Below are 26,174 nucleotides of genomic sequence, written 5' to 3'. Positions count from 1 at the left end.
TGTTTTGTTCTTTGCCCAAGCCTGACACTTTCACTGCCACAGTGGATACCAACTAAGATCAGACTACAGTAGTGATTGTTTTGAGGCCATATCTGTTGTGTGTGTAGATCACAGCCAGCCAGACTTTCCCATTGCTTTAGGAAGGGATGTTTGCTGTCTTACTCTGCAACTTTTTTATTGCACAAATTCCCCTGAAATGCGTGGCTGCATGATGCAGTGGTAAATTTAGTAGTAGTCCTTTCTGCCGCGAGAGTGGACCCTTTTTCTTTTAGCTGGTGGGGTTGCCACTCTCCCTTAATCTTAAAGTTCTGAATTAGATTGGAGAACATAGATGGGAGAACATTATTTGGGATCACTCTCGTTTCTGATGTGCTATGACACTGACAGTAAGTAGGCCATGCCATTGAAGCCCCCTGTAGAGCATGTTTCACCCCCGCCCCCAAAAAAAATATTGAATCTGATGAGGAAGAGTATCACACTCTGCCAGGGAGGCTGCTGTTGCTGCACAAGTATCTCAAAATGTTTCTGCCAGGATTATCTAACTGTATAAATTCTGCCCTAATTACACTTGTTTAGAAGTGGCAGCTTCATATAACTGCACGATAAAGATATCCTGTACTCAACAGGAAACTGTTCACTTAGCTACATGGAGGGTGCAGTTGTGTGCATACTGAGCAATTGTAGAAACTAATGCATCATCAGACTTGGTAGGCTGGGTTACTTAAACTCAGCACAGCTGTCAAGTTCATAACGTAAAGTTCAGTCTTGCTTGATATCATGTTCAGTGTTTAACCACAATTTTTTTTTTTTTTAAACAGGTACAGCCCAAACATGTGAAGGAAGCATTCAGGCTACTTAATAAGTCAATTATTAGAGTGGAGACTCCTGATGTTAATTTAGACCAGGAAGAGCAGGAAGAGGAGGAAGAAGCAATGCAAGAAGGAATTAATGGTATGACAGACTGTGGACATTTTTTTTTTTTTTGAATACGTGGCATTCCTTTCTGAAATATTAAAACATTTTGATGTCCTTCCTTTTCACTGTTGCAGTATTCTTTACATCTTGATACATATCCTGCCAAGGATGGCCAAACGTCTGGCTAGCATACCAAAGCCTTTATACATTACAGGCACTGTACGTCCGACGTGTTCTACATTCAGGGCATGAGGTACCTATGTGATGTATTAGTGCCTAATCCTTGGAACATTATTGCCAGTCTGAAAGCTACCTTGATTTTGGTCTGCAAGATGTTCGTTGAGTTGATTCAGCTACTGAGCTTGGTAAAGATGAGTGCTCCATTAGTTTCTCCACCCCCCCCCCCTCCTTTATGTTCCCCTTTTGAATACCCTTCAGAAAGGGGAAATGTGACTGTGGGAGGTAGATTCCCCATAGAGACATGAAAAGTGCCTTTTTTGTTTGGCTGCAACACATGACCATACTAAGTGTGAAATCTGCTAGGCGTTTGTAAGACACTCTACAGTTGTCTGTCATCCCTTTCTATTTGTCTGGGGAACCAGTGCTATAAAACTTTTGATGTGGGGTACAATGGCTTTTGAATCCACCTGCCCCCCGGCATTCAGGCATCACTGAAAAAGGTCAGAAGGTGCGTTCTGGATCTGTTGCTGTCCAGCCTCCTCCATCCATCTCCTTTGGTTTTGGTGAAGAACCCAAGGACTGTCCGGTGCCTGTGTCCTCTCCCTCTGTAGCAACTGGATTGCCCAGGTACTTGTGGGGGAAGAGGCACCTAGTACCCTCATTGAATCGAGGTAGAGACTTGATCCTTCTAGACTGATTTAAAGCGGATTGTCCCTTTTATAAAGTAAACAGAAGACCAGACGTGACCTCTGTGGCCAGGGATCCTCAAGAATGTTAGGATTTTACTCTGACTTTTCAGTGCTCTTATGGCTTTGAAACCCCCTTGGGCTTATCTGTTCCTCCTTCTGTTACCTGGTCCTCTACCTCTTCAAAGTGCTTCCTAGGGAGTCTAATTCTTCTGAGGGTGAGCGGGATTTAGATTCTGGTGAAGTCATTGGCTTACTCCTCCCAGATCTATTCTTCTCTTGCCCTGGGGTCTGAAGAGGTAATCACTATTCCTTGATTCCCCTGTGGAAGAATTATCCTTTGTGGACACTGTGATTTGTTTAATGGAACACTTTTTAAGTGGGATTATTCACAAGTGTCTGACAATCAAAAAAGGTGCTATGAACTCTTGCAAATAGATTCTCCCAGACCTGTTACAGTCCCTCAAGTATTTAATGCCCTTCTGGATATTTCTTCAGCTTCTCAAGCTGCTCTGATTCCTGACTTCCTGCCCTGAAAAAGCATTTAAGGGCTCTGAAGCTCAAAAATGATTGTAAGAGTCCTTCCTCTGACCCAGCTGCCATTTCTCTGGCTATTGATTAACTGTCTAAACTTTTACTTTCTGATGTCAGACAGTTGTGCAGTGGGACATGTATGGGAGAAAAGTGTACACTTCTGCTACTTCAGCTTTCTGCTCTATTAAGTACCAGACTCAAAAGACTATGTACTAGTTCTGACTAAGCTTTGGGGCATTCTGACTACAGTGCGTGATTCGGAGGCAAAGACTTCTGCGGTTTCCCTTTGAGTACTTCTCAGTAACTCGTCATTCTATTAAGTGCAGCTGTGATATTGCTGATGCTTTCTAGGGCTACTGCATTGGGTTCTGTGATGTTGAGGTGCTCTTGGCTGTGCTTCTAGGCTCTCCCTGATGACATAAAGGCTAAATTGCTTGAAATTCCCCCTTGGACAATGAATCTTTTTGGTACTGCAGCTGTTTAACTATTAAAGACCATACAGGATAAGAATAAAGTTATGCAGGATCTGAAACAAATATTATTTTTCCCTTTCCTAGGTTTGAGGAATTATCCCTCTCAGCTTTCCTTTGTACATTGGCAGCCTCAACAGTCGTCTTGTAGCAAGTGTGCCTCCAAGAGAGCTTTACCTGACAAAGCCTTCCCAGGGTTCTAAAGGTCAGAAGCCTTCCTTCTCTGTCAAATATGCTGATGTTTGACATTCAGCCTCTTCTGTCCCTTGGCCATTTTCTGCTATCCCTTGGGTTGATTGTCTCTTCTGGTTTGGCAGGTGATTACCTCAGACTCTTGGGTTCTTTCCATTATCCAGAGGTTATTTTATAGTATGGAAGTCCCTTCCTCCCTTCTCAGGTCTTCCCCAGCTTCCTGATCTTTAACTCCTTCATTTTCTTGTGGTCCTTCAGGATCTTTTTATATAGAGGACCATCCAGCCAGTCCCCCTTCCTCAGAAGGACAGAGGATTTTATTTCAGAATGTTTCTGGTTCCCAGGAAGGAGTGCGTTTAGAGGTCCATTCTGAATCTTTCCTTTCTCAATACCTTTCTAAAAGGTTTCTTCCTTCAGGATTCTGTCTCTACAGATACTCTCTTCTCTGCTTCAAGCTTTTATGGAGTCTGTAGATTTGAGGAATTCATCCTCTCTCTTCAGAAAGTTTGTGTTTCTCTGTTCTCTGCTTTGCCTTTTAGTATTTCAGTGGCCCCAAGGGTATTTACCAAATGTTTGGGCCCAGTGGTACCTTTTGCAGACTTCAGGAGATCAGATTTTCCCCTACTTGGGACATTCTTTTGATTCAGCCCCTTCCCAGCAGCTTCTGCTTTGGGATCTACACTTGAGTCTTTGCAGTGTGGCAGTCCCCATAAACCTCAGTGTATGTGTTGTCCCCCTCCCAGGAATAGGTCTTTCTGGGTTGCAGGATTCAGGCTGTATCTATACTGGCTTGCCTCCCACCTCCCAAAGTTCAATCTTTAAAAGTTTATTTTCACTCTGTTCTCCCTTTTCCAGTCCTTCCTGCAATACAGTTTCTCTGAGCTCAGGGGTACATACCATCCACTCACTATTTCTGTGGTTCCTTGACCAAGCTCCATATGAGAGAGCTTCAGTGGTATCTCGAGTGTTTGGCTTCAGCACTGTCGTCCTCTAAAGTTTCCTGTGCCTCTCTTGCTTTGTCTCAAGCTGGAGCTCCACTGGTGGATTCTTCAGAGCTCCCTGAATCAAGATCTGTCTTTTCAGGTGGTTCTTCCCACTCGGGAGCTATATACATGGATGCTTATGACCAAGGTTGGGAAGCTTTTTCCAACAGCCTTAAGGTCCAGGGTCTCTGGTCCCCTCAACTAACAGACCATATCAACATCTATAAAATGAGAGCCCTGATTCTGGCCCTTCGTGCCTTTTACTCCATTTGGATTCTACGTCCTTTGCATCTTACTGTAGCATGGTAACTGGGCACAAAGTTTTAACTTCCTTTGCAGGCTGGCTCTTTAGGCTTTGTGTTTTGTGGTCCACCATCACTTGTTTGATCAGGCGGTTTACATCCACTCAGAGCATCTCTTCACGGGGAGGTATTCCTGGACATTGTACATCAGTGCCTGAAGTAGATCTTTGTCTCCCCACTGAATAAAGAACTTCCACAGTTTTGTTTGAGTGCCAAGTCCTCCGGATTGGAAGGTGGATGTCATGCCTTTTTCCTGAAAGGGGATGTTTTTGTATGCCTATCCTCTTCTTCCTCTGCTACTGAAAATCAGCACAGAAACTTGGGCAGGCCCAGAATCTTGTTGGTGACTCTGTTTTTGCCCAGACAACATTGTTACCCCCTTCTATTTCAGCTGGCAAGGGCAATCATCACAATTACTGGACAAGATGGATTTACTAGCACAGGACAAGGGATCTGTCATCCACCCTCACTTGCCCACTGTGTTCAGTTGACTCTCTGGGTGATAGGGTCTTGATTCCTTTTTACACCTTTTGAGGACTTGCTTTGAGTTTGCAGGAGGCCAAAAAATCCACTACTAGAATGTCCTATATGACTAAATGGAAGAGATTTTCTTTTTGGTGTCTTGACCGTGTCCGTTGGTCTTGTGTACTTACACTTGCTAAACATTACAAGTTGGATGCGATATGTAGGGCCAGGGTGGGTTATTCTTGGGCCATCCTTCATGGATTCCTGGCGAGCTCATCTGTGTTCCTCCGCCTATCTTCTCTAGTAATAGTTCTCTCTTCTAGATGCAGAGAATACTGCAACAATGATGAGGAAAGACATAGTACAATTGTGGTAAAAAAAATTACTATAGCAGTAGATGTCGTACTTTTCACTGTTGCAATATTCTGTCCCACCTTCCTTCACCTTGTTCTTCTAGGTTGCCTACCTTTTGGCCATGGGGTCCTCCTTACTCATATTGGTTCCTTTCTTCATCCTCTTCCCTTTCTGGATGTATATGCTTTTGATTCTCCTCTTGGGTTGCTCTGGTTCTTCTGGTGTAATTAATTTCTGAGGATTAGGCACGTTTACATCACACGTGTACCTTGTGCCTTGAATGTAGGATATATATCTGTGTACAGTACCTGGAAGGCATAAAGGCTTTGGTTTGCTGGACATTAGGCTATCCTTGGCGGGCTCTCCTACTGCAACAGTGCTGTTTATGGTAGGTTGTTTCACATCTGTACTTTTTCTAAGGCTTTCTTTTTCATTGACTTGTAAATAGGTCATGCTGACATTCCAAATGGAGTAAATGGACTTGTCAATGGAATAAATGGCCACACTGAGGAGATTACCAAGGATACAGCAGCAAAACCAACAATGAGATTATCTTTCATGGAATATCGTCGCATTTCCAACCTTATTGTTCTTCACCTTAGGAAGGCAGAGGAGGGTAAGTTCTTGTGTGTTACTATCTTCTGTTTTGTATGTGCTGAGCCTAGAATGAGATAGAAATGCTTAAAGCAACTGTTATATTTAACCCTATTCAATTTTTGGCTCTTTGCCCCCCCCCCCCCCCATCCATTTGCTCCATTAATTCCTCTATGGCCCACTTGTTTGCCATTGGATGTAAGAAGCCAGTATTAGGGAGTAGGCTAGTCTTAAGATCCTGTGGACTACCGTATGTCACCCGTGCAGATTGTATCACCTTAGGTGGTGAATGCCCACTACTGCACATGTGCAATGTCCTGGCTGAGTGACTTACTGTTACGCAACATGGGCATGTTGGGTGCCTTGCAGCAGGTGTTCATGCAACCATTTGGGATGGGTAGGTTGTTGACCACTCACTCTCAACCTCCCTGCTCTATCTCAAGCACCCCTACCACTAACTGGAACATGAGTCATTTGGGTGCAGTCCGGGTTTTATCCTTTTGTGTCCATGGAGCTTGGGGTATGTTATTTTTGAGTTATTGTTGCATTTTTGAATGGAATTCTTCTGAATGTCTAGTTTGACTTGAAGTAGCTATGGTTCTAGTATTTTACTGCTGTAATGTTTCTTGATTTGAAAAATTGCCTAACTAAATTAAATTGATATGAAGAGGGGAAAGTTGTATATCCTGTTTGCTGTTTGTTATACTGCACTGGAGACCCTTGCTTCATTTAGTGAATGAGGGCACATTTTTAATGCTTCTTGTTGAGATATAAAGTTTGAGTGCAGCAGCAGCATTTTGCTTTTTGAAAACTGTCCTTTATAGCAGATGTGTGTATTTATTTGACAGTAAGTAGGTGAAAGTATTTCTATGCTGGAGTATTTACAGTGGGCTGAGATTTAAAATTTACCAAAACTTGACAAAGTATACAAGGTAATTAGATTACTGTTTAGACTGGGAGACTATGCCCATTCTTTTCATGGAAAAGCTTATAGGAATGGTCAAATAGTTTACAGAATTTTACAATGCTTTGATCTTCTTTTAGAAGCACTCTTGACAGCAGTATTTTTGAGCTGTGATCACCCCACCAGCTGGTGGCTGCAGTTTGTACCACTTACTTGCAGAATCTCCATTAGGAGATCTCTTCAGAGCTTGGATCAGGTTTACAACTTCTGTTCTTTCTTGCATTTTGAACCAGTATGTAATCTGAGCTGGCTGTGCTTATTTTTGTTTTTCTTAAATACAACTTCCATCTAGTTAAGTTTTCTTTTGTCATGACTATGGGTGCTATTTTTTTCTTTATGCAGCCTGAAAATGACTAAACGGTAGACAGGTTAAGTGTATAGTGCTTGGTGCTAGACCACAAATCCAAGCTGTAAAAAAGACAAACTTAGTTCTTGCATACCAGAGACACTTCAAGCGTTTAAAGCTGAGCCAATGTTTGGTCTTTCCTGCACTGGTGGTGATGGAAAGAGTGCATTCTAAACATTGGCCAAAAGTTCACCAGACTCCGGGACAAGGCACGTCTTTGAAAAGGGATATCCTATCCTTTTGGCTTTCCATTTTTAAGTCATTTGGAGTTTTGGGGTGCCTCCCATGATGCCCTATCATACATTGTTTCCATTGGCTTTTTGCTTTGCTTCCTTTTTGGGTTGTTGATCAATTGACCATTTGAGGTACCTATTCCTAATTTTAGATTATTGGTGGATGCAGGAAACTTGCCTAAAAGGAGGGTCCGCCGTGCTAGATTGTGCTTATTTACAGTCATAATTTGGAATATTTCTTAAGCTTCCTGTGTTTCCTGCAGTCTGTACTATGATGTCATAAGAGTTGATGTAATGTGTGTACTCCATGTAACTTGTGAATTCCAGGCCTTTACAGCAAAGCTGTGGAAGTGAATACATCTTGTCTCATCATTATGACAATTTCTGACCGTACTTCATAAGTATGTATTGTTTTCTCACCATAAAATTTAATTTTATTGCAAGTGGGGCTGCCTTACTACTTGAGAGTTAGTCATGTGGTAATCTTCATAATCAGAAGGCAGGGAAATGCTTAATTTTCCCTGTGAGTTGTTACCATAGACATGCAAGTACTGAAGCTATGTGTAGAAGCTAATGAATGTTTAGAGGTTGTGGCACCACCCAATAAAGGTGGAAAAATTGCTGTCCTTACATTACTTCCGTTTACTGGAAGTTTGAGCAGTATGTCCTCCATTGCTGAATAGTCTGTACCTTCGTCATCTGGAATCCCAGTTTTCAAGCAAAACTTATTTTACAATGGGGTCTGAGAAACGCCTTTTAGTATGACAGAACTCTCAGCATTTGTATTACCTAGCTTTTTAACAATGCTATTCTATGCCTCAAGCTTCTAGGCTTTCACCCTCATGCCTCATTTCAGAATAGAGCACTATAACTGACTAGGTTCAATAAAGTCAGTACAAATGGAGGCTGGACCAAACTCTCTTTCCAGACATTTAACACATGGTGGGAAAATCCAGAGAAACTCTTATTTGGGAGAGGTTTTGCATCGAATAGACTATGCAGCAGAACATGAACAGGGAATGTATTTTGCATTCCCTGGCAGGGAGTGATCTAATGTCCATCTCCAATTGTAATCCTCACTGTTACAAAAAAGCAAGGATGAGTGCGGCAAGGTTAATCTGCTGTGATTACGACTGTCCTGGTTCTCTTGTTTAGTACAAATGATTAGAAAGGGGGTCATAGCTTGGCTTCCACAAGTCTGTTCTTAACTGACTCGAATAAGGGTCGCTGGTGCATTCCACCCTCAGGAAGCTGAAGTCACAAGTGACCTTCACCTGATCTCCTTAAGGGTCCTTTTTTCATACAAGAGCTTCTGTACATCTTTAGAGGCAAGGAGGGCTATCATTTGGAAATTTGTCTAAATGGAAACAGTTCTGCCTGGTGTGTGCAAAAAGGGTATCTTCTCTTCCAGAGCTACACAGACCTAGAGTTTCAAAGTACCTGTTGGACCAGGTCTGTCTTGTGCCTCTATCAATGTACATGTGTCTGCAATTGCAGCTTGCCTTCCACTGGAACCACCTCTCATCTCGGTATACTGTGAATGCCTTTTTTTAAATAGTGGTTCTACTTAAAACATGTAGAAAAGCTGGCCCATCTTAGGACCTTTTTATTTTGGAAATTTTTCATCCAAGCTACTGATTGGCACCAGAGTTTTTGTCATTGAACATCATTTTGGTGGCTTTTGCCTCTGCCAAGATTATCTCTTGAGCTATACAGTCCTTGATGTTCAGGAAAAACCTACATCAGTCTTGCCAAAAGTGGTATCTAAAAATTGAACTTGACCAGAATCTATCGCTATTCTGTTTTTTTTTTTCCCTTTTCCAGGGAGCAGAGAGGAAAAGGATATTAAACAGTCTACAGGTTCAAGGCAGTTCAGATCTTTCTTAGAAAGGGCCAAAGAATTCAGACAGTTTGAACAGGTTTATTATCAGATATGCTTGCCTATCTCGCATCTCACATTGCCTGTCTGTAAATGACCAGACTGTCAATCTTTGAGATCAGTGGAAAGCACCAGGGAGAGCCAGTTGGAGCCCAGTGTACAGGGGTGGTAGCTTTCCAAGCAGCCTTTTTTTAAATGATTGAGTTTAATTATCTGTAAAGCAGTAATGACCTACAGTGCACTCTTTTCCCCCAGACATTATAAGCTGGATCATGGGTTAAGGAGTAGGCTAGGCTTTGCTTTAGCTTTCTGGCAGGGCTTGTTCTAATGCAGCCCTCCTCACGGGGTTATTGTCTACTTCATTAAATGGATAACAAATTATACTGTAGCAGTATGGCAGCATGCCGGAGGAAGCAAAGCACTTGGGAGTACATAATTGACCACCTCATTGTTCACGTGATCAGGAATGAATGGCCTGATAGAGAATGCCTTAGAAGGTGTACAAGTACCTACTGTAAACAGATTCATTATTTAATTCAGGATCTTTGTCTGCTGGTAACCCCTACTCCCTTTCGTAAAATCAGGAGTAAGTCACTTTGTTGCTGAAAAAAGTTGGATCTACTGTGCCTCATGGAGTCTCCGTGACAAACACCTGGGAGATTCCAGGAGGGTTTTTGAATCTTAAATTGATTGCCACCTGATCATGGGAATGTTCATAAGGACTTGTTGGCAGAAGTTCTTCGTGTTTCACTGTTGCAGTCATCACACAGTCATCGGCCTGATTAAGAAAGTCTTGGGTCCTGCGTCGGTTGCTGTCCCTTCTTCCATGACGTCAGGTCATCAGGGGTATAAAACATGCAGTGGACGCCATTACATCAGTCTTTCTTGTCATGCGGTGCCCGAAGCAGAAGCAGTTTGCATGTGCTGGTCGGCTGACTCTTGAAATTTTCATTTTTGAATTTCAAAACTGAAGTCTTCAACTAAAGCTAAATACCCCATTGGGGAAACTTTTTCTTGCTCCTTACCGATGTTCGTAAAGTTAATTGCATTTCTTGTGGAAAGCAAATAACCTCACAAAGATTTTCATTTGTACTGTATTCCTTGCCTAGGCCCTGACCACAAAGTACCTTGCTGTCGGTTTTGTGCTTTATTTAATCAGCACACTATCCGTCGTCTGTATATTTTCGCCTCTAAATATTTCGGTTCTTGGTTCAATTATCCAAAAATATCATCGGTAAGCCATCAGACTACTGGATTTCCGAAAAAATGCAAAGATAAAGACAGAGACAGGCCACTTGGGTCCAAAGCTGTCGACGCTTCTAAGCCAGTCGCCAGTTCACCGGTACTCAGTGAGGTGCTTTTGCAGCCCCTGATACCCACTACTTCTGATTCGCAGTCCTCTACTGAGACCCATTCGGAGTCCGGTATGCCACGAGATGCTTCAACTGTGTAACCTGGTAATGTCTCTACCTTGGATGGGTCCGGAGCCACTGTGCAGGCACCAGCTTCTGAGGGTGTATTCAGGCCTATGGACTTGCATATTAAACAGGCACCTCTTTTTTTTTTCTTTAAGGCCTAAACCTCGAACCATACCTAGACAACCAGTGCCCAGGCTGCGTGTTCAGGCCTCTATGCCTAAAAAACAAATGATAAAGATGGCTGAAGATCTTATAACTTTAATCAGGGGAAGCCAACCACCCTCTAAGAGACCTAGGACTGAAATTGTTTATGAATCTTCTGACCAAGATTCTGATTTTTCTGATTCTTCTGATAATCTGGATTTACCCTTATCTATTTATGAGGATTCTGATGTAGAGGACTATCCCTCTGCTTCCCCTCCAGAGGATTTTTCTTTTGGTGAAACCTTGCACTCTCTAAGGTAGCATTTCCACTAGGAAAGCCAGGATTTTTCTAATTTGAAAGAGGCTTGGGGGGTTTCTTACTCTTGCCTCAGCATAGGCCTTTAGCTATACCTACTGTACTAGACATTGTTGATGATGCCTTTTTGAAATCTAGTTTGGCCCCTGATTCTTTGCCTCCTGCTCCCAGAAAACCTGACCGATATTACAGGGTTCCTGATTCTCACAAGTTCCTTTTTAAAAATCCTATTGTGGATCCAGAGACTATTTCACAGGGACCCAAGGGCATCAAGGCCTCTACTACCAAAAAACATACCCCTTCTGATAGAAACTCCAGGGAGCTGGATAGATGGGGTAAGAAGGTTTACACTTCTGCAACCTTGGCCATTAGGGCCTTAAACTGTCAGTTTCATATGTTAAAGTATCAACAACATATTTTTGGATTGTTTAAACAGAAAATGGTGATTCCTGACTATGCTGAAAATAAGGAATTACAGGATTTAATGCATTCTGCTGAACAGGTACTTTGCAATGTGGGTTTGATTCTTTAGAGGCCTCTTGCAGGGCTGCTGTCACTGGGTCTGTACTCAGAAGGCATGCTTGGCTTAAGGAGCAATCTTGCCTGATCATGTTAAAGCTAAACTGTTGGATGCTCCCTTAAGTCAGGACTGCCTGTTTGGCAAAAAAACTGAGGAAGTTCTCAAGATGGAGGATAAAGCTAAATCTATGCAAACTGTTACTTACAAGTTCAGCCTCCAAGATTTAGTAGGCATTGGCCCTCTAAGAATTGGTCCTTTCTGGCCCCTTCCAGGCCTTCTCAGTCCAAATCCAGACACAGCAGAAATCCCAGGTTTCAGTCCCAGAGTACGCACAAGACTAAGCAGTGGGGGCTTTCCCTTCCAAATCTGGGAGTAGTAAGACTCCCCCCCCCCCCCTATGGAAAACTGTCTCAATGACTTGATTTTAAAACTTCCAAGCACTTCTCAACTGAATGCTCCTTTAGGGGGAAAGATTGGTCTGCAGGCCAAAAACTGGGAACTCATTACCCAGGACAAATGGGTTTTAAATAGTGTCCCAAGGATACAGATTTCACTTCCACACATTACCAACGCCAAAAGGTTGACCAGATCTACCCCCAAATCAGTGGGCAGAGGCTCAAAAGCAAAAATACTCTCTCCTTTAAACATAAAGGCTATTTAAACTGTACCAGAAGTGGAAAAAGGACAAGGTTTCTACTAGAGACTTCTCCTGGTACCCTGAAAAGACTATTCATGGCGTCCTATTCTGGACCCGTCTACTCTAAAGCACCTTTTTGGTGCATCCAAAATTCAAGATGCTGACTCTTCACCAGTTGCTTCCTATGCTAGGAAAAGATGCCTGGATGGTAACACTCTAAAGGAAGCATACCTGCACATCCCAATCGGGGAATCTTGCAGAAGATACCTACGCTTCAAAGCAGGCTGCAATCACTGCCAGTTCTCGGCACTGCCCTTTTTCTTATCTACTGCGCCCAGGGTATTCACAAAGTGCCTAGCCCCAGTCATCGCATTTTGCAGGCAAGGAAATATTCAAATATACCCATACCTGGACGATTGTTTAATTCAGGCAGAAAGCCAGGACAAACTTTTAAATCTGGCCTTTGTACAAAGGATGCTAACTTGTCTGGGGTACACCATAAGCGAAAAGAAGTCACACCTGGTACCCTGTCAACAAATCATATTCCTGGGAGCAAGCTTGAATACAACTTCCCAGATGGCTTTCCTCAAGCCAGAGAAACAAATTCATTTGACAAACTACTTCGAACAAGTAGCCACAAAAACCCTATTGTCTGCAAGGCAAATACTACAAGCCTTAGGGTTTATGGCCTCCTGCATTCTTCTGATTCCGTATGCAAGACTGCATAGGAGGAAACTACAATGGTATCCAAAAAGCCTATGGTGTCAACATTCTCATGATCTAGAAGCAATGATTCCTATCATATCTTGCCTACGCCAAGGGTTTCTTTGGTGAGCAGAGGCCTGCTACCAAAACAAGGGACTACCATTCTCATCACCCCCTGCTGCAGAAACCCTAACAGATGCTTCAGATTTATGCATAGGAGGCTCACCTGGCAGGGAAGTGCATTCAGGGCAAATGGAACCCAAGTCAGATGCACTTGCATATCAGTCAAAAAGAAATGTTAGCTGTACAGCATGCTGTGACGGCCTTCAAGGACCACATTCTTCCGGGACAATTAATGGTAAAAACGGACACCACCACTGGTATGTGGTACATAAACAAGCAGGGGGGATACACATTCTTACCCCCTATGCAGACTAGCCATGGCATCGTGGAACACAGCCCTGCGCTACCAAGTGCATCTACAAGCTCAATTCCTGCCAGGAAAACTAAATACACTGGCCGACTAACTAAGCAGAAACCTGATGGACCCACACGAGTGGAAGCTGGAACCAAGGATTTTCAATATGTTGACAAGCAAATGGGGGAGCCCAGATATAGACCTGCTTGCCTCCCCCCAGAACTATCAATTGAACAAATTTTGCACAGGGACTCCCCACAAACAAGCGTGGAAAGTGGATGCTCTGTCCTTCAACTGGAAAAACCTATCAGTTTATGCCTTTCCTCCTCTGCCTCTGCTCTCCATAGTACTACTAAAGATCAAACAAGACAAATCAAGGACGATTTTGATTGCACTAGACTGGCCACGACAACACTGGCGCACCCCCTCTTGTGCATTGTCAAGTTTTGTCCCCATGGCACCTGCCTCAGACTCCTACCCTATTGTCTCAGCAGGAGAACCAGATTCTGCACCCTCAGCGTCATACACTGAATCTAGCAGCCTGGCTAATTGCCTAATCTCTCCTTTACCATCCCTCAGTAAACCAGTGATGGATATAATTTTAGAGGCAAGGATGCTTAGTACTAGAAAATCTTATGCTGAAAAATGGAAAAGATTCTGTGCCTGGAAACCATCCCAAGGGATGAGCACAGCAGTGCCCAATTTACCTCAGATTTTACAATACTTAGCTGAGATGCTTCACAAGGGCCTGCCTTTCTCCTACATCAAAATTCATGCCTCAGCCATTTCAGTTCATTATTACGCAGAACCTCCCCTCTTCTCTCATCCACTGCTTAAGGAGTTCCTCAGAGGGGCCGAAAATCTACGACCACCCAGGAGAGCCCCAACTCCAGCCTGGGACCTTAACTTTGTATTGGAAAAGCTCACCCTTCCTCCTTTCGAGCCAGCTGCCACTGTGGATTTAAAATTCCTCTCTTGGAAAACAGCTTTCCTTTAAGCAATCACTTCAGCAAGAAGGGTATCTGAATTACAGGCCCTCATGGCAGTGGAGCCTTTAATCATCTTTCATGCGGACAGTGTGTCCCTCAGGACCAGTCCCTCTTTCATGCCCAAGGTGGTATCCAGTGTGGCCCTTAATCAGTCTATTCATTTGCCAACCTTCTTTCCTAACCCACAGAACAAAGGGGAATGGATACTGCACTCCTTAGACATGCACAGACAACTTAGACTCTACTTGGACAGGACTAAACCTCAAAGGAAATCTGACCAACTGCTGGTGGCATTTGCTGCAGGGGCAGAGGGGAAGGCTATTTCAAAGCAAACCATGTCCAAATGTATAGGCCATTGCATTAATTTCTGCTACAAGCACCATGGAAAACCTATCCCACAGGGGATCAGACCCCATTCAACCACATTGGCGTCCCTACCAGGGACATCCTAGAAGCTGCTACCTGGAGTTCAGGACATACTTTCACCAAGCATTACCATCTGCCAATTTTCTCTAAATCCAGCGCTGGCTTTGCCACTGCAGTCTTGCAGGGCCTTATAGCTGGTCCTAATGCTATCTAAATTCCTCCTCCCATCCTTAGCTTTGGGAGTCTACCCAAATGTGATGACTGCAACAGTGAAACACGAAAAACATAGTACAGTTGTGTACACTTACCATAAATGTAGATGTTTGAGTGTATTCACTGTTGCAATCCTGGTTATCCTCCCTCCAGCCCCCTTTCTTCTTTTGGCTATACCTCTACTCTACTTTAATATGCTCAACAGCTTTTTGGTGTATTTGCTTTTTAGTTGGAGGTATAACCATGTATATTTATAGATTTAATTGCTTCCCATTAGGGGGGCACCTGACATCTGGGGCAAGAACAACTAATGTAATGGCATCTGCTACGTTTTATACCCCTGACGACCTGACGTCATGGAAGATGAGACAGCAACTGAAGCAATAACCCAAGACTTTGTTAATCAGGCCGACTGAGGGCTACTGCAAGCAGATAATCCAAATGTGATGACTGCAACAGTGAATACACTCTTAACATCTACATTTATGGTAAGTGTACACAACTGTACTATGTTTATAGTTGTCTTAAATTGTGATTTATGCATTTAATATGAGCACCAGTGCTTTAATTGTAACTTAGAAAATATCTTTTAGCAGAATTGCAGTTATTGCTAGATATTGATTTTCTTGCTTTCTAAAATGTTCTGTGCAGAGGATGATGAATCATCACTGAAGAAGAGTGAACTCATTAACTGGTACCTGGCAGAGATGGAGTCTGAAATTGATTCTGAAGAAGAGCTCATTAAGAAAAAGCAAATTATTGAAAAAGTTATCCATCGACTTGTGCACTATGTAAGTACATGTTTAAGTAATAATTTTCCATGTTCGAACATCTTTCAGGTTTTTAGCACATATCACAAAATATAATGCAGTACAGCCAAAGGCATACTTATAACAAAATTAGTCATCATTGTTGCCTTTACTCTGTCACCATGTAAGCTGTAGCCTTTCAATGTATCTTTTGTGGTGGCAAGCTTGCTAAAATGTAATTCAATCTTGTTTACATGTTCTATCCAACCTGAGAACTCTGCTTTGCTAGAATTTGTACATTTCTCTGAAGGTACAAAAATTCACAAGAACTTCTAATGAAAGCTTAGTCTTCTGTGATATCTTTGGTAGCTTCTTGTTCTCACAGGTACAGGAATAGAGCTTATTGTTTAGACAGTGGTTCAAAAATGGCACTCCCAGGTTAAGGGGTTTGCTTTTTATGATCAAGAACTCTTAATCAGCTGAAAATTAAATTGAGATTCCTTTCCCTGTGTATTTGCGCTTTGGAAATCTTGGCCTACTAAAGTTAGTTCAGCCCTTCCAGGATGTCGGTTTTGCACATTATTGCATTTCTTTGCTGCTGCAGGCAGGTGTTTGTGATCATCGATCATCCTTTGTAAATTCCACTGTCTCACCCTCCCCTACAGTTTTGCACCCCAATAAGACTTGAGCCTAATGGATCTCCTTTCTGTACCCATTTGTCCCATTCGTTCAGCAGTCATGGGAGCCAGGAACTCCTGGGTAGGTGAGCACCTTATCACCCGTTCATTCCTGTCTTAAGAATCCACTGTTGGCTCAGCCACTCATGGCAAGAGTTTGGTGATGGGAAGTTGGCTGGAGTGACAGCCTCTCTAGTCCTTTGGGTCTTCCTACCCTGTTTGACGGCAAAGCACCCCCTACTGTGTCATCTCTTCCATGTTCTGCTTTAGCTCCCTTCAGCTCACAGTTCAGTTGCACATGACTGAGTGGACTCTCTAGACCTGTGAACTCCGCACGTGCTCCCATTAGCTGTCGCCCACATGGTGAGCCAGACACACCTTCTTCCCTCCAGGATGGATGAGAAAGCAGTGGCTGCTCCCTCACATCCTCACCTGAAAGTTCATGTAGGCATCCAAGCTGATAAGTTAACTGTTCACCTGTGAATATAGTCCGGGCTTTATCCCTCTGTGTCACGGACCTTCTGCAGTCATGCACAGTATGAGATCAAGGTTGCCAGCTGCCTTTTGAGCCATCTCATCTTCTGTTACTCTTAACAGCACTACTACTTTTGTACACCATTATAGACTGTGCATGTGTGCTTATATTTCAAGAACTGGGATTTGGTTCATCACCTGCCATGTATTTTGATTGTGTTTTGTTTTATTGATTACATTTGTTTTCTGCTTTCTTGTTGCTTTGGTTCATTGCCTGTGTCTATCAATGTGTTTCCAGGTAGAACTGCTCCTCTGTTAATACTTCTACAGCCAGTTGTATGCAATTTGTGTTTTTTTTCCTTCTCCCATTAGTGGACTTTGAGCGTTTTTGTTGTTTTTGCTTCATTTGACATTTGAGTTGGTTTTGGACGTGCTCTCTATCCTGTTTAGTTCTGCTCAGTTTGTGCATTCTGTGTTCGTTTTAGGTAGTCACTCACCTTCTTTAATAGAACTGTATCAAGAATAAAAAAGTTGCTTGGCCATGCTGACCAAGAATGAGAGGTCAGATTTGAACTTTGAATGTGAAAGGAATATATAGATTACTTGGGCTAGCCGTACTCTTCTTAAGGCCACAACACTGGTTTAATAAGAGCACTAGATCCTTGATTCTCCTCCAGAAGATGATTTCTTTGGGAGAAACCCATAGTCTGAGAGAGCATTTCCAACAGGGGGTCGCAGGAATCCAGGTGTACCAGGAACCCTAAGTACATCCCCAGAAAACAAGGTTTACAAAATTAATGTCATTTTTCAGTTTGCTACTGACCCCACCCTCCTCAATATGCATACACAGGAAACCAGAACACTAAGTTGGGCTGGGCATGCTGGCCATGACCATAAGAGCTGGGCTGGGCCATGCTGGCCAGGACCGTAAGAGGGAGTATATAGCTACTACTCTCTTCTTAAAGCCACATCACTGAATGAGGGTGCAAGTTTCCTGGTTCTTCTCCAGAGAATGATCTTTTTGGGAGAAGCATTTCAAATGGGGAGTCACGGAACTCCAGGCAATGTAAAAGAGGTACACCAAGCTTTTGGGCATGGAGGAGCAAAGGTCTACAGCTGCATCTTTATGTAATCCAGGCTTTTGTGGATTCACTTAAGACCACCTCTTGAAGCTGATTGTCAGCTGGCCACCCCAAAAAAACAGATATTGCAGTCAGTATAAGTACAGCAACATATATTCAAGAGCCTAGTAGCGGTGGCATCCATGGATGTAGCGAATGGTTCAGAATGGGCACTAGAATTAAATATCCTCACTCTTAATTTGAAAAGAAGGGTGCTAGATCCCTAGAGGAAAAGTGTGCATCTGTTAAGATGCAGAACTATGAACTATCAGACATAAATGATGTACTCCTTTAGGATAGATTTATTTTATTCAGTGAGCTAGGAGATGAAATCCTGTGGGGGGAAAAACTGTCTATTCTGAAACTGGAAGAAGCATTCCATAGTTGTACACACAAGGGAGTGGCCACATGGGCACTAGTCTATGGTTATAGCCAAGTGGCAGACACAGGGCAGCATGGTACATACAGTGGATATAAAAAGTTTACACACCCTGTTAAAATGCCAGGTTTTGTGATATAAAAAGAGACCACAATAAATCATTTAAAATGTTCCCACCTTTAATGTGACCTATAACCTGTTAAATTCAATAGAACAGATGTGTTAGGGGAACAATTATAAATAAAAAATGTACAATACGAGGGTTGCGTAAGTGTGTACACCCTTAAACTATAATGCTTTGTTTTGTGTGCACACCCTTAAACATACTTTGTTGAAGCACCTTTTGATTTAATTACAGCTCTCAGTCTTCTTGTGTAAACACCTGCCATCAGATAGACTCTTATTAACCCCAAAATAAAGTTCAGCTGTCCTAGTAGGATTTTCCTGACGTTTACTCCGTTGCCTGCTACAGAAAAAGCCATTGTTCGCAGAGCTTACAAAGCATCAAAGGGGTCTCATTGTTGAAAGGGGTCTCATTGTTGAACGGTATTAGTCAGGAGAAGGGTACAAAAAATTTCAACAGCATTGGATATACCATGGAACACTGAAGACAGTCATCAAAAAGTGGAGAAAATATGGGACAACAATGACGTTGCAAAGAACTGGACGTACCTCCAAAATTGATGAAAAGACTAGTCAAAAACTGATCAGGGAGGCTGCCATGAGCCTTACAGCAACACTGAAGGAACTGCAGGAATTTCTGGCAAGTACTGGTTGTGTACTACATGTGGCAACAATCTCTCGTGTATTCTCCATATGTCTGGACTATGGGGTAAGTTTGCAAGAGAGAAGCCTTTTCTTACACAGAAAAACATCCAGGCCCAGCTAAACTTTGCAAAACAATGCATCACTCTCCTAAAAGCATGTGAGAAAATGTGGTATGGTCTGATGAGACTAAGGTTGAACTTTCTGGCCACAATTCCAAAAGGTACGTTTGGTGCAAAAACACTTTTCATAACCAAAAGAACACCATCCCCAGGGTGAAGCATGGTGATGGCATTATCATGCTTTGGGGTTGCTTTTCTTCAGCTGGAACTGGGGCTTTGGTCAAGGTGGAGGGAGTTATGAACAGTTCCAAATACCAGTCATTTTTCGTCCAAAACTTTCAGGCATCTGCTAGAAAGATGAAAATGAAGAGGAATTTCACCTTTCTACACGACAATGACCCCCCCAAGCATACATCCAAATCAACAAAAGAATGGCTTCAGCAGAAGAAAATTAGTTTTGAAATGGCCTAGCCAAAGCCCAGACCTAAATCCAATAGAAAATCAGTGGGATGACCTGAAGAGGGCTGTGCTAAAGAGATGTCTTCACAATGTGACAGATCTGGAGCACTTTTGCAAGGAAGAGTGGGAAAATGCTGCCAAGTCAAGATGTGCCGTACTACCCAAGAAGACTGAACGATGTAATTAAATCAAAAGGTGCTTCAACAAAGTATTAGTTTCCACACACAACAAAGTATTATTTTATGGGTGTGCACTCCTACACAGCCAGCGTATCATACTCTTTTATTTTTTATATTTTTCCCCCTAACAGATGTCTTTCAATTGAGTTGTGCAGGTTATAGGTCACATTAAAGGTGGGAAAAGTTTTGAAATGATTTATTGTGGGCTCATTTTTTTATCTCAAAAACCTGGCATTTTACAGGGGTGTGTAAACTTTTTATATCCACTGTAGTTGTGTCTTGCTGAGGATCCAGTTCTGTTAAATGACTCTTTGCATTAGAAGTTTCTGTGTGAACCTCCTTCCATAATGTATGTAAAACTTTTAAATCCCATCTTGCCTCAAGTATCTTCCATATACGTGGTATATAGGTGATGTCTGCTTACACCATCTTCATTTCTTTCTTGCCATGGAAATGTTCACTTTAAAGGAAAGTGTTGCTGCCAAGAGCATCCAAGAGAAATACCCAATCAGGAACATGATTTTTTGTTTATACGTTGTGCTGTGTACTGATATATCTGTCTTTAGTAAATTCTAGGAATGCACTTGAATACATGGAGATGTGGGGTATATAGGCTCCTGGAAAATATAAAATTACCAGATATGCATTTAAGTATTTATTTCTGTGAAAAGATTTTGCATATCCATTACATGTTTAGCTTTGGACCCAAACATTACATGGCTTATTGCAGTATTTCCAGGAGTTTTGCCTGAAGAGCATTAGGAGAAGACAGGAAGCCCTTAACTCATTACATTAGAGTGGCACCACCAGGTGCATCGGCAGTTACCTCTCACTGATTCTTGCAAGTGTCAAATATTGCTTGTTCATATTTGCATCAGTAAATAAAAAAAACATGCTGTGTACAAAGCAAACTCAACTGCATTTAATATTTGATCTCTCTAGTGCAGGTGAAGAGATATAACTATTTTTATGAAATGAATTTATATAGATACAATTTTTACATTTTTCTAAATATTTCAACAACCAAGTAACACAGAACTCCTTAGCCTCGTATGAAAGCTCTCAGCTAGATTAATAAAATGCTGTTTGACTGTGTGTGTGTAACTTGAGTGATTGCTGAGATATTGTAAGTTTACAAAATATTACAGATGTAATAGTTATTAGGTTTACTATGAATTACAAAATTCAGTTCAAGACCTAGAACCTAAAGAATACTACCACTATAAAAAATAGTTTGTGCAGAAGGGTTTGCCATTTATACTTCTTGCATATAACCCCTATGGTTCCAGAGATGAACATTTATTTGAAATGTGAGGATGTAATTTGATTGCTAGTCACTCATTAGACCCATCATAGAGTACAATGCCCCATTTGGGATGTACCTCACAAGACACTTCCAACAGCTGGAAAGACCACAAAAGTACCTCACCAAGCTGGAAAGACCACAAAAGTACCTCACTAAGAGGATTACTGGTCTCAAACATATGTCCTATGCAGCCCGACTGGAAAAACTCTGGCTGTACTCAGTGGCATATTGCTTACTCAGAGGTGATCTCTGCCTGACTTACAAAGCCATGTCCAACTCAGAATTGATGGACATGCTCCACCTAAAGAAATCCAAGTCACTGTGAGCCACGTGCTCTAGTGAGCTAAACCTCGCCACGACAATAAATAGAACATGCTGGAGGGATAGATTCCAGTCTGAGACTCCCCATGCTTTGGAACAAAATTCCAAATTACATCAGGCAGAGCCCCTCACTAACCCTCTTCAAGAGAAACCTTGATGAGTGGATGGGTAATACACCCCTGGGATCACTTCATTGGCTCTGCTTGACAGAGGATCAGTTAATTAATCAATGGGGCGGCGAAAGCTGACACACTCTGGCTAGGCTTATAAATGCCCTCGGGCAGATAGCCTAGTACCTACCTATGATTCGCTCAAAAGGCTTGGGCTCCGCCCATTGGAAGCTGCAGTGCAAACTTCCTGAGCTCCATTGGAGTGAATGAGTTGAGATGTACCAGCCCAAACAGGAACTTGTGGCATAACTGAAGTTTTCTGCCCTGTGAACAGATTTGTAGCAGTATGGTGGTACAGATGCCCAATCTCTAATGAAGTGTGTCCACACAGAGGGAGTAAAAGGAGAATCTGGAACTTGATCCCATTGCAGACCCTTGGGTCCAAAGGCACCAGCTGCATAGAGGTGCCCTTATCAAAGCATCTGACCCTAGCATGACCCACGTGATGAGACCAGGCCTTGCACTTGGAGATGCTGGCTTGTCAACAGCCAACTTAGAACAGTGTGGCTATTAAGCAGTGAGTGGTTAGTACTGCAACAGTTATCAAGGAAAATGTCTGTGCCTTAACGTTAGATTCCAATGATATTGCCCAGGTTTCCCAATACTCTGCTACCTTCTGTCATCTAAGACACTGGTGTCTTTTGCCATGGTGCCCTTTTTTACCCAGACAGCTGTGTTTTGGTGGATATGTCCCCAGCAGCCCCAGCCATATCTCTTCCTAGGATGTAGTTGTTGACTCACTGTTTTTGTTTCCCTGTAGCCTGCAGTCTGATTTAGAATCCTTTGTCAAGAGTCCTCCCTTCCCAAGAGGAAGAGGGAATTCTCCCCATTGACAGTTAGATTCTGATGAATAAAACCATAGTTCATAGCTTTTCATTCCTCTAGTATTTAACAGAGGGCACTTCTACGTCTGACTTAATGTGCATCTAAGTGACAATTTCTGATTATCAGTTATTAAAGAGCACTTCAAATGGCAGTGTTAAGAAGACTGTGCTTCCTGGAAAAGAAATGGGGGGCCTTCTGGATCTTGGGCCTACTAAGCGGTTTGCTGTCCTTCCAATCTAGGAAGCCCTCCAGGCTATTTTCATAGGTTCACAGAGGTGTACTAGGCTAATGGCACTGGAGTCTTTACTAGCTTAGCCCATAAGTGCCCTGGCATTGAGCCACTGGACATCAGTTCCCAGTGTCTTTGTCAAGTAGAGCCACTGGAGTGATCTCCGGGGTGAACTTTCTATTAACCATCCAATCAAGATTTCTCTGGAGGGACAGTGAGGTGCTCTGCTTGACATGTATGGGAAGTCTATTCCAGAGCATGTGCAGTCCTCTGGGTGAGGAATCTGTCCCTCCAGCATGTTCTGTTGATTGCGGTAATGAGGTTGAGGTCTCGGGAGTGTGTGGTGTGTGGAGGGATTGGGATTTCTTTAGATGAAGCATTTCTAACAGAGCTGGGTCAGACATGGCTTTGTAAGTCAAGCAGAGATCTCCTCTTAAGTATATATAATATACTTTCACATTTATCAATATTTCATTCTATGACGTGTTTAGCTAAAGCATTTGTCATTACACTTCTTATCTGACTTATGTTCTATGATTCGGTCTTTTAACCATCTTGAACAAAAGTTAGATATAAGAAGTGTAATGATAAATGCTTTAGCTAAACCCATTATAGAATATGGTAGTACACATACTTTTAAATTTAAAGTCTTGGAAGTTGTTTATAGGAATATAAGAAGGGGTGATAGGAATAATAGATTAGATATAGCTGAATATGGGTGGATAGCTAGATTAGATGCTAAGTTCCCTGGATTAAACATGGTCACCATAAAGCCCCATTTGGTTGAAAAACAAATGAAATATAAATAATGTGAAAGCCCATATATATATTCTATGTATGGGTTTATATTTCTCTCATTTTTTAATAGTATGTGTTTTAGATTGTTTAATAGGACATGTTATTTTATTGGTTGGCTGTCATGTGCTATTATGCTGTTGAGTGTAAAATGAGATGAATGTTTTGTAAAACGTATTCTTTGATAACTGAGGAAGGGTACATCCCAACAGCTTTTATCATTCCAACTTCTGTGAACCTCCTTTTATGTTGTGTTTTTTTTTTTTTTTTTTTTTTGAAAATTGCAACATTGTTACTGGTGGTTTGCTACAGCTGGTTCGCTGATTTTAGTAATTAGTGGGAACTCCATTTACCAAAGAGGATGACTGCGCATTTTTTGGCATTAAGCTTAAGACCATGGTTTCAACACCAGTTGTTGGTCTCAGTGATTCCTTTCTGTAGGATGTTTGCATCACTTGGGGAGTTGAGAATGGCTCCCAGTTTGCAGTAATGTGCGAACTTGGTCAGCCAGTGTCCCTTTGTGTTGGCCTGGACTTCTGAGAGGACCCAGGATTGATCCCTTTGGGACTCCACTTGTGATTGGTTGGCATTCTGACTTGCAGTCCGTTACTTTCACACTGTGCATTCTATCTGTGAGTCAGTTTGCAATCCACCTAGTGATATGAGGGTTGATGCCTAGTTTGGTGAGTTTATCAATAATTCCTTAGTGAGGAATGGTATCAGAGGGCTTGGCCAGATCGAGGTAGGCTGTATGCACTGCCTACTTTCATCCACAACCCTGGTGACTGACTCAAAGAAGTCAATCAGGTTGAGCAGCCATGATCTCCCTTTCACAAAGCCAAATTGCATGGGATCTAGAGTTTGGAGATTTCCTATATCTTTGTTAATCAGGTCCATGATGATGCGCTTCATAGCTTTACATATCAGACTCGTGAAGCTAATGGGATGATTAATTCCCAGGGTCTGTAGTCGCTCGCCTTTTATTGAGAGGGATGACTAGTAGTGTGCCATTCAGTAGGGACAAAGCCTGAAGTAAGGCTGCGACTGAGCAGGAGACACAGATGTGGTACATGTTCGCTTTGTAGTTCATGTAGAGCACAGCCAGGGATATTATCGGGTCCCATGGAAGCTGTGTTCTTGGCCTTGGACAATGCAGCTTTGACCTGCACTGCAGTAATGTTGGGTGCCTGGCATTCTTCCGGTATTGTGATTGGTCCTTGGGGGGGGTATGGGCACTGAATCTGTTGGCTCAGTATGAGGTACCATCGTGCAGTAACTCGGAGCAAATCTGGGTATTGCCATGGAGGTTCTTGATATAACTATAAAAGGCTTTCTGATTGTTTTTAGTGTCTGCAATTCTGCCTTCATAGCTGGCTTTAGAGGATTTGATTAGGGATCTCAACTTTTTGTTGAGGCTAATAAGGGAGTTTCCAGTCTTGGGACTTCACCTTTTTATGCAACTGTTTTTTCCTTCTGTTATAGAGTTTATTAATGGCAGGGGACCACCAGATTGGCTTATTTGTTTTGGAGGAGAGCGTCTTGGTTCTGTTGGGTATGGCTAGTTCCTTGCATTTATGTACATGTTCATTCAGTGCATTGGTGTATGATTCGGTAGTCATGCAGCTATTTTCCATTGGCATGGATGCCGTAAAGTTAGGCACCTCTGTTTTTAGGAGTCCAAAGTCAACTTTGGAGAAGTTTTTCAAGGTGGTTACCTTTGCTGGGGGTGGGTAAGATGTGGATTTCCATGGTGATTAGTTTATGGTCGCATCTGACCAGGGAGGGATTGACTATTGGTGTAGAGCAATGGTCGCCCATGTTAATAACCAGGTCAAGGATGTTTCTTTCTCTAGTGGGGATCAGAATGAGATGGTCCAGGGCATTGGAATTGAATTCCAGGAAGCGTTGGGCCAGTATATTGGTGCTTGAGTAGTTTTACCAGTTGATGGAGGGGTAGTTGGTCTCCTCGTAAGAAAGTGTTGGATTGGACCATATCTCGGATGTGTTATGCTGGGCTATTAAGTCTGGAGGTGTGCGTATCCTTTATGAATATGGAGACACTACCGCCTTTGGAGCTTTTGTCCATGTTTTGGGGCTGAAAGGTGTGGAATGAGTTATAGCCTGGTAGTGCAGGGGTGCTTTCTGATGGTTTAAACCAGGTCTCCATTGCAGCACAAATGTCAATGTTCTGCATTTTGAGGAGTGCTTCTAGCGAGTACATCTTGAGATTTAGATTTCTAGCGTTGAGCAGCATGGTCCTCATTGCATTTATTTATAGCTGTTTTTGGAACACCGCCTAAAAAAGGCACTATACGGGTGGCAAGAGCCTTAGCCAGTACCCAGAAACCCGGGGTGACAGATGCAGGCCATCTCTGGCAAACCATGGTGGTCTGTCAGTCATGTCATCCCAAGCAGACAGATACTGGATCCCCTTAGAATGACACCAGAAATTTAGCCAGTTGTTGGTCATTCATTTTTTTTGTACTGTATCATTCTAGGTGATGGTAGGATACTGCTCAGGACTAGTGTCATACCTGCCTGGGCCACATAATCTGAGAGCTCCACCATGTCTCTCTCCATGTAGCCCAGGGAGGTGCATCTCGGGTAATTCACACCCACATGGACAACGACAGAGTCATACTTGTACTTGTGGAGTGACCTGAGTGAGTGTGTTATGTCGGATTCTGGTACCTGATAGACAGCTGACTGTTACCTTCTCCCCTTCTCCTTATTCAGCCTAGTAAGTGGTACATCTGTGTGCCTCACTATTGAGTCACCTATGATTAGTGTATTGGGCAAGGTGTTTAGCCTTGGGGGGCTTAGGTTGAGAAGCACACTGT

At 42.6% G+C, this 26,174-nt stretch overlaps 1 protein-coding gene across 1 annotated transcript in view; it reads left to right on the top strand.

Moving 5' to 3' along the window:
• MCM6 (minichromosome maintenance complex component 6) overlaps positions 1-26,174 on the top strand; it is a gene marked incomplete in the record, with an annotated part of 261,103 nt that overhangs the window by 222,756 nt on the left and 12,173 nt on the right. The window contains 3 exon segments of the mRNA XM_044074961.1: positions 819-951; positions 5,530-5,697; positions 15,475-15,614. Of these exon segments, the coding sequence (XP_043930896.1) occupies positions 819-951; positions 5,530-5,697; positions 15,475-15,614 (441 nt within the window).

This window comes from Protopterus annectens, chromosome 6.part0 (genome assembly GCF_019279795.1).
Source record: "Protopterus annectens isolate FY-2018-M chromosome 6.part0, PAN1.0, whole genome shotgun sequence".
Classification (NCBI taxonomy): Eukaryota; Metazoa; Chordata; order Ceratodontiformes; family Protopteridae; genus Protopterus; species Protopterus annectens.
The sequence above is the reverse complement of the archived record's forward strand: the minus strand, read 5'-3'. Positions and strand labels throughout refer to the sequence as shown.